The sequence below is a fragment of the Microtus pennsylvanicus genome, chromosome 13, assembly GCF_037038515.1.
Source record: "Microtus pennsylvanicus isolate mMicPen1 chromosome 13, mMicPen1.hap1, whole genome shotgun sequence".
Lineage (NCBI taxonomy): Eukaryota > Metazoa > Chordata > Mammalia > Rodentia > Cricetidae > Microtus > Microtus pennsylvanicus.
Window position 1 is genome coordinate 62,229,506 of NC_134591.1, and position 12,334 is coordinate 62,241,839.

Sequence of the window (12,334 nt, forward strand, 5' to 3'; positions counted from 1 at the left end):
TCTTTTTGAGACCATCCAGGGTTACACAAGACTCTGATTCATAAAAAACAAAAACAAAAAAACAGCGCTTGTAAACACCTCTGACTTCATGTTCTAAGCTGTGCATCTTGAAATTTCATTTTTCTTTATATTTCTTTCGACAGAGTTTGCTGTGCCATCTTGAAATTTCTTCCTTTCTCTCTCCTTCCTTTCTTTTTTCTTTTTTTTTTAAAAGACAGGGTTTCTCTTTGCAGCCCTGGGTGCCCTGGAACTTGCCTTGTAACAAACCAGGCTGGCCTCGAACTCAGGGATCCGCTTGACTCTGCCTCCAGAGTGTTGGGAATAAAGCCAAGGCGAGCGCTATCACCGTCCAGCTCCATTTTGAAATTTCTAATCACTTTTTTTTTTGTTTTTTCGAGACAGGGTTTCTCTGTAGCTTTGGTGCCTGTCCTGGAACTAGCTCTAATCACTTTTGAACAGGGTCTAGGCATTGCCATTGTGTTCCAGCCAGAGCTTGCCAATCAGGTTGAGGTCCTGCCCTCCATCCGCTTGGGCGTTCTGCTAGGAGCTGTTGGACTTCTCCCTCGTGTGTTACAATGGGAAAATGGAGGCAGGAAGGTACAATAAAGCCACGAGCCAGAAGGCTGGGAGGTGTTCGAACCCAGCCTCGGGCCGGACTGCGGAAAAGCCCATGCGCAGACGGCCCCTCGTCGGCATCCCCTCCCCCTCGACGGCGGGCCGGGTGCTCCGTCCGCGCCCGAGCGCCTTCCTCCCTGTTCCCTAGGCGGCGGCGCGCTCTCGTCCCTGCGGGCAGGCACAGCGGTTGTGTGGCCTGCGAGTTTCCCCGAGTTCACGCAGGCCCTGCGGTTGGCATGGCAACGGGGCAACCTGTTCCAGAGCCGCCCGCCCGCCCGCTCCGCACACGCCGCTGCTACCGCCGGAGCCGGGGCCGGCGCCGCTCCCATGATGCACCGCGCCAGCCCAGTCCCCAGTGGGCCGCCATGTTGTCGGAGTGAAAGGTAAGGGGGAGCGAGAGCGCCGGCGAGCGAAGATCGGGGGGCCGGAATCCATCTTCATCCTACCGCTCCGCCCGTGAGTATCCGCACCCGGGTGACCCCAAACCGCGCTCCGGACTTCCAGCGAGCCGATGCGCCGCTCGTATTGGCGTTTGGCCGCGGTTGGCGGGGCGAGGAGGGTTTAGAGACGCCTCCGGGCCTGGCGGAGGCTCGGCGCTCGCTCCGCTCGTACGTGTTTGGGAGGCGGCAGCGAGGCCCTATTGTTATCCGCGAGGAGGGGGTGGGGAGCGGGCCGCGGCCGGGGCCCGGCCCGGAGCTACCGCCGGCGGCTCCGTGCCTCCGTGCGGCCCTGCTGGGAGTCCCTGGAGATTGGCGTTGGCCGTTCGGCTCGGCTCTTTGTATTTCTTTTATCTGTCTATTTATTTATTTATTTATTTCGGGATGGGTTGGCGAAGCCCGGAGCCCTCCCTTGTGGCCGCGGAGTGGAAATACGGTGCTCCCGCGGGTCCCTTGGACTTCTGGAGCTTCCGTGGCAGCGCCGAGGGAGGAACAATACATCGCTTTCGAAAGCGGCGGCGGGCCCCGGTCCACGGGCGAGACTCCACGGTGGTGGGGAGTGGGCGATTTTTGCAAGCCTTAGATGCGGAGAGGTGGCCATCAGGAAGTTTCGGATCGCCTTTTGGGCTCCTGGGGTTTCTTGTGGCCTTTTGTTTCCGTGAGAGCGTGTGTCTTTCTTTTTCTTTTTTCTTTTTTGGGGTGGTGGTGCTCTTCCTCTTTGAGCCTCCCGGTTGTTAGTGTGCTTTTCTCTTCAAGGGGCTTTTGGAAAGCCTTAGGCAGTAGGAAAACCATGGTAGCTGCTCAGCGCTACAGTTTCGGTCCTCACGAACGTGGTTGGTAAACACGGGTCATTTGTTTTCTCGACAGTACCACTCCCACGTCAAGTGAGGAACGCTCCTGTAGTAACTTCTCCCGAGTAGTTTACCCCTCCCCCAAGAACCCCCCCCCCCATGGAAGAACTCCCACACATCACCAAGAGAAGGCTTTATCCTCACCATAACTTTGAAGAATTGTTCGTTTTCATTGTGCAAATTACGATAATGCTTCGTTACACTTGGTCATTTTGCTCGGCCCATTAATGACTCTTATTATGAAGATGATTTATGAGGCCTTTTGGGCGTTCTGTTTTTAAAATCTGTTACTTCTGAAGCTAGGATTGTAGCTTTAGCTTTTAGTTTTGGCGGAAAAGTTACCAATGTAGTCCTCCCGCTAAAATAAGCCGCTACCTTGGGGTGTTAGTAAACAAAGTAACCATTTTGACCCATCCCTGATTGTAACTTTGTAAAACATTCTCGCGCAGAGGATTCTTTACCTGAGCGCTTGGGAAGAACTACTGGGTTCTGAACTCGGAGTTAGTATTTTGCCTCTCCACGGTTGAATTCATCTTGTCCAAGGCCACAGCTTTTTTTTCAATTGGGATTTGTTTAGTTTGGGGCTGTGATGAACTGCTTTAAGATAAATTTATGTCCACAAAAGGTTGGTTCGGTGTGGTAAAATAAACACCTTTTAAACCGGATCGTCTTAGTAAAAAGAGGTAGATTAAACCCTGCTGCTTTGTTTAGAGAAAACTCAATAATAGTGATATTTAAAAAGTAAAAACAAACTGCGGCTTGATCTTTACACAGTTTGAAAGACTTGGTACTTCATTGTATTGTTAAAACGTCTGTTTTTTAAATAGTCATTTGTAAGACAATTTATTTCAAATACTATACATAACTTTTAGTGAGCTTTCAGAGTTCCCTGAAAGGTAACATCAGTTTCACGGCTTCTGGTACTTAGTAACTGATTATTAATTTTTGTTTTGTCAGTTCTAAGATGTTACAAAATTCTCCCACACACATGTTAGTGTTTTGATGTTGCTCACTTTTCAGTTGTCCCGCTTGCCAGGGTTTCTCTTGTCTGAGAAACTGCCTTGCCTCCTTAGGTAAAGCAGGAAGTCTCGGCCTCCAGAGAGCCTCACAAAAGCCAATTGTTGTGCTTGAATATTTTTGTAAGTGACCCTTCCCCAGTTATTTTTTAGAATGAGATTGTTTTCAGGGACCAGCTTTTTCTTACTATGGAAATTCATTTTAGGTAGAATTCCCTTGGAGATTGGGCTCTGTTGCTTTGACTGGTAGGTAACTAAATTTATGGAATTGTCGGCATAGTGATTTGAAATTTGTTAAAACCTTCATAACTTTTTTTTTTTTAAGTTAGAAAGCTCAATGGAGGAAAGACAAACTTACTTACTTTGGAAACTGGCAGAGAGAGATTTTTTTTAGTTTAGTGGCAAAACTTGGGCTTTGCATCTCTTGGCCTAGTATCTGATAGAGATTCTCTTGCAGAAGAAAATGTAATATGCAGTCTGAGGGTAATGAGGTCTTTAGAGAGTCAAGTGAGGAGGCATTAGGCTGGCATTCACTTGGCAAAGGCTGATGATGAAACACCTATGATTTTCTAGTTTTGTACTGAAGCCTAGACAGCATTTTATTCATGTGAGTCTAGAAGGCTAAAACTGTTCTAGTAAAGGTTCTGTTGGATGGGGTTTAATTGGGGGGAAGGAGTTCGGAGACTGTATTGGAATTGTTGATTTATACCAGGCTTTTCCAAAGTAGAGGTTTTTTTTTTGTCTTTTTTTAGTTAGTTATTTTTATTTTATGTGCATTGGTGTTTTACCTGCACGGATATCTAGGTGAGCGTGTTAGACAATTGTGAGCTGCCATGTGGGTGCTGGGAACTGAACCTGGATCCTCTGGGAAAGCAGTTAGTGCTTTTAACCACTGAACCATTTCTCCAGCCCCCTTGTCATTTGTTAAGAGAATACGTAGTGGTGTTCCAGATTGGCCTTAAACTCTCACAGTTTAAATGTAAGCTGCCTTTGGAGTATTAGTGCTTCTCCTGCCTTAGTTTCTCAGAGTGCTGGGATTACAAATTAGGTTTTGAACAGATTGCAGATTGCTTTGTGATCTCTTACTTATAGCTTCCAAACATGAATTAATTGTAAGAAGTTTCCAGGAGGTTACTTATCTAATGAGAGAACATGGTTGGAGACTGGAGAGATGATGTTCAGTAGTTAAGAGTACGTGGTGCTTTGCATATATGGTATACGCCTTTAATCCTAGTACTCAGGAGGCAGAGACACATGGGTCTCTGTGAGTTCAAGACCAGCCTGGTCAACAAAATAAGTTCCAGGACAGTCAGGGCTGTTACACAGAGAACCTGTCTTAAAAAACAAAAACAAAACAAAAAGCACTTGGGGATGCTTTTGCAGAGGACATGTGGTGTTTTGTTCCCAGCACCCACATGGTGGCTTACAGTCATCACTGACTCCAGTTTTTAGGGACATGATGCCCTCTTCTGACCTCAGACATTGCATGTACATGGTGCACATACATGCAGGTAAAACATACCCAAAAGAATAAAAAATACTTCAAAACAGACAACGGGGCTGGAGATATGGCTCAGTGGTTAAGAGCACTGACTGTTCTTCTAGAGGCTCTGGGTTTAATTTCCAGCACCCACATGCCAGCTTACACCTGTCTAACCTCCAGTTCTAGGGGATCTGATATGATATCTTCATATCAATGCACATAAAATAAAGCTGAATAAATTACTAAAAGAAGAGAAACCAGGTTTTTTACTTGTTTTGAGCAGTGCTGATATCCTTGGAAGTTACTCTAGTGATAGCAGATAAGTGTATATTAATTGGTAACCCCTTTATTTTGTGTGTACAAATTTAATTATTTGGTTTTTGAGGAACTTAAGTAGCAATGCTTCCTAGTAACATTTGATTTCTTTTTTTAAATATTTATTTATTTATTATGTATACAATATTCTGTGTGTATGCCTGCAGGCCAGAAGAGGGCACCAGACCCCATTACAGATGGTTGTGAGCCACCATGTGGTTGCTGGGAATTGAACGCAGGACCTTTGGAAGAGCAGGCAATGCTCTTAACCTCTGAGCCATTTCTCCAGCCCCTAACATTTGATTTCTTTGTTGGATTTCCAGAGGAGTTTAACACCCTACAGATAACTAACTGCCAGGAGGGGTGGCCCACTTCTTTAGTGCCAGAAATCAGATAGGCAGATGTCAGTGAGTTCAAGGCCAGCCTGGTTTCCTCGTGGTGAGACTGTCTCAAAAAACCAAAAAAGATAGAAGTTATACTACTATTAGGATTCTAGAACGAACTGGGATTGGTTTCAGTTTGAGATCTCTGCTTTCTAGATGGATGATGATAGCCTTGGGCTCCTCCTAACTTCTGTAATTTTTTAATGTAAAAACAGGGCTGCTAATGCTTCCCTTTCAGTGTTTCTGTGATGAGATAATGTCTGCCATGTATTTGCTACCCTATTCCTGTGGTGAGACAGACCTCTGGTTTTTACAGTGAGTTTAGTCCTGTTTCTAAGTTGATCACTAATGAACGTGATTGCTTTGTATTTGTAGGTTACTAGTAAAAGTCTTATTTCCCCCTTGTTATGAAACCACTGATGATCTTGGTTAGGATATATACTTTTGTCACACAAACATGTTAGATATTTTAAAGGGTCCTTTGAAGTTACAGGATCTAAGCCATAGGCTTTTTTAAAATTTATTTTTATTTTTTGTTTTATGGTGTTTTCCCTGTGTGAGGGTGTCAGAAGCCTTGGAACAGGAGTTACAGACAGGTGTGAGCCCCCATGTGGGTGCTGGGACTTGAACCTGCATCCAGGAAGAGCAGCCAGTACTCTTTAACTGCTGAGCCATGTCTCTAGCCCCAACCCTAGGCTTTTTTTCTTTTAATATTCATTCATTTACTTATTTATTTATTATGTATACAATATTCTGTCTGTGTGTATGTCTGCAGGCCAGAAGAGGGCACCAGACCTTATTACAGATGGTTGTGAGCCACCATGTGGTTGCTGGGAATTGAACTCAGGACCTATGGAATATGGAAGAGCAGGCAATGCTCTTAACCACTGAGCCATCTCTCCAGCCCCCGGCTTTTTTTTTTTAATTGACATGTTTATAAGTTTTTTTAAAGTGAAATTGGAGCGTGGAGGGGTGTCCAGGGTATTGAATCTAGGGGCATTTGAGGCTAGGCAAGCACTGTATTGCACCGTTGAGCTATGCCTCCTGACTGTAAGATTAATGATGCTTTCAAAAGTTCCTGGTCACAGTCCTGTTGTTGCATGCCTGTGATCCCAGCACCAGGAGGTGCAAGTAGAATGGCCAGCTTTGGCTACCTATAACTATCAAAGCCAGCCTAGGTTACATGAAGCCTCACCTTACAAAAAAAAAAAAGGAAATCTGTTTATTTAGAGACTGAAGTACATTTGGCTTAAGGAGAAACTAAGTTGAGTAGGGAAGCCATTGATTACATATTATTTATTTTTGTGATCCTAGGGCTCAAATCTAGGTCTCTATCATTACTTTTTTTTTTTTTTGTTGTTTTTTTCGAGACAGGGTTTCTCTGTGGTTTTGGAGCCTGTCCTGGAACTAGCTCTTGTAGACCAGGCTGGTCTCGAACTCACAGAGATCCACCTGCCTCTGCCTCCCGAGTGCTAGGATTAAAGGCGTGCGCCACCACCGCCCGGCTCTATCATTACTTTTTATTAGTGAAGCTTGGTTACAGTAGTGGGCCCTCATCGCAGCACCAGTTGAAGTACTTGCTGCTCGTTACCTTTATTTCTGCACACATAGGCCCAGGAGGTTCAGTTCAGGAAACTTACAAGACACTTTTCTTCTTGGTAGAGACTGGTTATACATGATTGTCTTGCAGAAGAGAAAGAATTGTTTAGCCTTTTGTACTGGAGTATATGGAATTGTTTTTAAAAATAAAAGCATTAAACATCTGTTAACTGTTTGTTCTTAGGTGTTGGTGGAATGAGCGTTGCATGTGTCTTGAAGAGAAAAGCAGTGCTTTGGCAGGACTCTTTCAGCCCCCACCTGAAACATCACCCTCAAGAACCAGCTAATCCCAACATGCCTGTTGTTTTGACATCTGGAACAGGGTCGCAAACGCAGCCACAGCCAGCTGCAAATCAGGCTCTTGCAGCTGGGACACACTCCAGCCCTGTCCCAGGATCCATAGGAGTTGCAGGCCGTTCCCAGGACGACGCTATGGTGGACTACTTCTTTCAGAGGCAGCATGGTGAGCAGCTTGGGGGAGGAGGAAGTGGTGGAGGCGGCTATAATACTAGCAAACATCGATGGCCTACAGGGGATAACATTCATGCAGAACACCAGGTAAAAAAAGTTCCCTATTTCAGCTTTAAGACTCTTCTAATCACTATCCGCTTAGGCTGTCTGCTTTTAATGACTTTCTTAAACTCTTTGATTGCTTATTTAGTTTGTTGTAATCAAGAGTCACTTCTTGTAAAGAATGGTTGCTCATTGTAATTGCCACTGGGTTATTTACCATTCTGGTGTTATATAGTAAATCCACTAAAGAAATCTTAAGACTGTTTTAATGTTCACAATGCATTTCTAGGAATATTGTTAACAAAATATCTGTTTTTCACCATTGATATGCTTTTAAGAATTGTTTGGATTTAAATCAGCCTTTCTGTTGGCTTGGGTGATTTATCTTTAAGATGCTATTATTTGGAAACAATGTGAGAATGTTTAAATTCCCAGGAAGAATTAAACTTGATGGTTGTTGCAAATGGAAAATTAAAGGAATATTGAAATAAAAAGATGTTATGGTTGAAAGTAGGGGAAATTAAGAAATCATCTGCTCATTTGAGGTTTGTTTGAAGTGGAACTGATGAGTGCTCAGTGTAAGGGTTGGTTGTGTCTTAGGTCCCTCTTCCAAGGTTTCTCTGGGTAGCCCTGACTATCCTGGAGTTTGCTCTGTAGACCAGGCTGGTTTTAAACCCAGAGACAGCCTACCTCTCTCCTGAATGCTGGGATCAGAGGTGTGCACCACAAACTGGTGGTTTGACTTTCTTATTCAGTAGAAATGTATTGAGCAGGTTGATCGTAGATCTTTGTTTTACTGGTGTAGGTATATGTAGGTGAGGATGCTAATGATAAGGCAAAGGAAATATCTTCCGCTCCTGAGTCATTTTTATTTTTTAAAGATTTATTTATTTTATTGTGTGTACAATGTTCTGCCTGCATATATGTCTGCAGGCCAGAATAGGGCACTAGATCTCATTACAGATGGTTGTGAGTCACCACGTGGTTGCTGGGAATTGAACTCAGGACCTCTGGAAGAACAGCCAGTCCTCTTAATCTCTAAGCCATCTCTCCAGCCCTCCTGAGTAATTTTTCAGTTTTATTTTGTACTTACTGCAAATTACTTCATTTGTTTACTGTTAATGCAGTGCCATCCCTTTTTTCCTTGGCAGTACTGAAGATAGAACCCTAGTCCTTTGAGCTTTATAGCCAATATCTCTATTTCTGAAAAACTACATCCTCAGAATTTTTTTTAGAGACTTGAAGGTAGTAATTAAATGTACGCATCTCTTTGAGGCCAGTACAGAGAGAGAGAGTTCTAGGATAGTTAGGCTACACAGAGAAGCTCTGTTTCCAAAAAAACAATTTTTTTCCCCTAACTTAGTATTCTATTCTGTAGACTTTAGCATGTAGGAAACTTTGGGTCTGAGTTTGATGTCACGCGCCTTTAATCACAGTATTTGGGATATGCCAACACCCTGTTTCAAAAACACCAAAAATAAAACATGGGAAGAAATCTATTGGTTCCATGATTATCTAGCCTTTTGGTCTTTCAGTAAGGTTGTAGAAAGCTGACATGGTAGAGGAAAAGGACTTGAATGCCAGGCCAAGATGTGATTCTCTAGGCAGCATTGTTTGGCATGGCTTTTATGTAACCTTGGTAGTGTTCTAATGAGAAATGGGTAAGGACCAAGTTCCATTGGACAACATTTTGAGGATTTTTCTTCTATTTTATTTTTGCTTTTTGAGACAGAGTTTCTGCTGTATATCCCTAGCTGACCTGGAACTAGTTCTGTAGACCAGGATAGCCTTGAATTCACAGAGATCCTCTGTTTCCTGAGTGCTGGGGTTAAAGGCGTGTGCCACCACCGCGCTGCTAGTGTTTTGCCTCATGTATGTATGTGTATGATGTGTGAGCCTGATGTCTGTTGAGGTTAGAAGAGGGTGTTACAAGGGACTGGAGTTACAGATGGTTGGTTGTCAGCACAGTGGGGGTGCTGGGGACTGAGCTTGGACTTGTACTCTTAACCATTGATCCATCTCTCCAGCACCCGCCCTCTAATTTTTTCTTTCTCTTCTCTTCTCTTCTCTTCTCTTCTCTTCTCTTCTCTTCTCTTCTCTTCTCTTCTCTTCTCTTCTCTTCTCTTCTCTTCTCTTCTCTCTCTCTCTCTCTCTCTCTCTCTCTCTCTCTCTCTCTCTCTCGACAGGGTGCTCTGTGTAGTTCTGACTGTCCTGGGACTCACTTTGTAGACCACGTTGGCCTTAAACTCAGATCCACCTGCCTCATCCCTGCCTCTGGAGTGCTGAGAATAAATCACACCCAGCTCCTCCCTTTTTTCCCCCTTTTTTGGTATTGTCTCTGTAGTGCAGGCTAGCCTAGGGTTGTCAATTACTGTGCCTCAGCCTTCTGAGTGCTGGAGTTCCAGCAACCTGTTCTGGATAACAGCTTGAACAGGTACATGAAGTATAAGCATGAGAGACTGAGGTGTAACTCAGTGGCAGAAGCTTGCTTAGCATGCTTGAGGCCTGGGTTTGAACCCCAGCAGTGTCAGAAACCTTACAGAAAAAGATAGGGAGCTGAGATGCATGGCATTGTGAATTACAAATGCTGGGGTTCATGAAGTAACAGGACAAGTAGGTACTCTACATGTTGAGTTTAGTGTGGAGAGGTGTCAAGCTAAGACTACATGTTTGGGTGGCACCTTTGGAAAGGCAAAGCAGAAAAAGCCCCTTATCTCTTGACTTGGTCAAACGTTTAGAAATCATACATAATCTTTGCTTTTAAAATCTGTGCTATAGCCGGGCAATGGTGGCACACGCCTTTAATCCCAGCACTCGGGAGGGCAGAGGCAGGCGGATCTCTGTGAGTTCGAGACCAGCCTGGTCTACAGAGCTAGTTCCAGGACAGGCTCCAAAGCCATAGAGAAACCCTGTCTCGAAAAACCAAAAAAAAAAAAAAAAAAAAAATCTGTGCTATAATCCTGGTGATGGCAGTGCACAACTTTAAATACCAGCACTTAGGAGAAAGAGGCAGACAGATCTTTGAGCTCAAAAGGCAGCTTGGTCTACACATTTCTAGGACAGCTGGAACTACACAGAGAGACTCTGTCTTGAATTTCCCCTCAAAAACAAAAAAGCAAACCTCTGTGTTACAGACCTGAAGCTTCTTATATTGACTTTCCTTGTCCCAGGGTGGTGCATAAAAGATTCAAACTTAGGATATTTTTGCAAAGCAAGCAGATTAAACTCTGGATCAGTTGATAGCAGAACTCTGAAATCTAAGCTCTGGTTGTGCAAGTCACCAAATGTTTTCTTTAAGGCTTACTCTGCTTGTCTGAAGTGAGCCCTATAATGAGTATCACATCTGATTTACCAGGCAGTTTGTTTAGCAGTTAGAAATCAGTGGCAAACCTGTTTACTACACAGGGTCCTAAACCAGCGCTTGGCTTGGAGTTAACTAACAGTCAGCATCACACTGTAGTGGGGAGTTAACTAACAGTCAGCATCACACTGTAGTGGGGAGTTAACTAACAGTCAGCATCACACTGGAGTGGGGAGTTAACAGTCAGCATCACACTGTAGTGGGGAGTTAACTAACAGTCACCATCACACTGTAGTGGGGAGTTAACTAACAGTCAGCATCACACTGTAGTGGGGAGTTAACTAACAGTCAGCATCACACTGTAGTGGGGAGTTAACTAACAGTCAGCATCACACTGGAGTGGGGAGTTAACTAACAGTCAGCATCACACTGGAGTGGGGAGTTAACTAACAGTCAGCATCACACTGGAGTGGGGAGTTAACTAACAGTCACCATCACACTGGAGTGGGGAGGGTACCCCAGTAATGCACAGTGGTAGAGAACTCTGGGGCTGATACGTAGTTACGGGGAATCCACATACTTACACAGTAATTATTGTGTTGTAATGTCGTGTCCCCCTCCATTGGTGTAGTTGATAGCATCTTACTCTGACCTGGCACTTGATCGGGATCCTCTTGCCTCTTTCCTGAGTGCTGGGATGACAGCCATGTCTGGCTTGGTTTTGGTATTTGCCTCACTTTGGAACAAACTAATGTAGGGCAGAGGTTCTTGTGCCTTTTCCCCTGGATGTGTTCTTTTAATTTTTTAACTCAGGTAAAAACAGCTGTTTAATTTTGCCCTCAGGTAGACAAGTGGGTCTTCCAGCTTAGCTGTCCCAGAAATGACAGGCTAAAGTCATTTATGACAAAATGACACCTTGTGAAAGGTGTTGCAGAGTACAGGGGAGGGCTGTGCAGGGGTGTGCCATCTAAGCCAACTTGGACTAGACTGAGACCTTGTTTTTGTTTTTGTTTTTAAAGGCAGCTGAGGTGGCCAACTCCTGTTATCCCAGCACTGAGCAGGAGGAACACTAGAACAAAGAGACATGACTAGGTAGGGACCCTGCTCTTTTCAGCCACTGTTACAGGTGAGGGTGAGAGGATGTGTTATCTCAGGTAGGTTGAAGTAAGCGTTTTTGAGAGCCAGACAGGTTGTAGGCACTGAGTTCTGTAGTTCCTGGATTTGATCCTTCCAGTTCTGTGAGGTAGCTTATTTCTAGGGACAAGAGACTGAAGCTTAGCCATGAGGCAGTTTCTAATGCTAGTATTACAGGAATGTACCACCACCATGTCCAGCAGTGTAAGTGTGGGTGCAGCTGTAAGCTCTTGGTAGACTTCTGCCTTCCCAGGAAGATATTCTAGACCTCAGAGAACTGTTGGAACAAAGTAGCACATTCTTAGGCCAATGGATTGCTTTACTGGGACGGTAGAGACCATAAGCTTGACAGTAGATAAATACAAACGATGTTGACTATTGTCTCATCCAAATGTGACTGAAGACTTGTTTTGTGTTTGGTGTATGTTCTCTTTATGAGGGATGGTTATGTCTAAGTAGTAATTTTTGGGAAGTTATTTATCTCTGTAGAGATAGGGTCACAATATGAAGTGACCAGTGCCTGCTACTTCAGTGCCTGCTACTGTACTACTGGTTATTCATTTTTTGGGGGGCTGTTTACTTTTCTTTCTTTGGTTTTCAAGACAAGGTTTCTCTGTGTAACAGCTCTGGCTGTCCTGGAATTCACTCTGTAGACCAGGCTGTTTTGTGTGATAATTTTGTTTTGTT

At 44.3% G+C, this 12,334-nt stretch overlaps 1 protein-coding gene across 37 annotated transcripts in view; it reads left to right on the forward strand.

Moving 5' to 3' along the window:
- The first annotated feature begins 962 nt into the window (after positions 1-962).
- Positions 963-12,334, forward strand: part of Pum1 (pumilio RNA binding family member 1) — a 115,573-nt gene continuing 104,201 nt past the window's right edge. For 22 of the 37 annotated variants that reach the window (XM_075945233.1, XM_075945243.1, XM_075945231.1 and 19 more), the window contains exons 1-2: positions 963-1,071; positions 6,884-7,257. In XM_075945233.1, coding sequence (XP_075801348.1) covers positions 6,895-7,257 — 363 coding nt within the window. In that variant the 5' untranslated portion in view covers positions 963-1,071; positions 6,884-6,894. The remainder of the gene's footprint in view (positions 1,072-6,883; positions 7,258-12,334) is intronic. The other 15 variants (XM_075945244.1, XM_075945261.1, XM_075945264.1 and 12 more) reach the window with 6 other exon arrangements.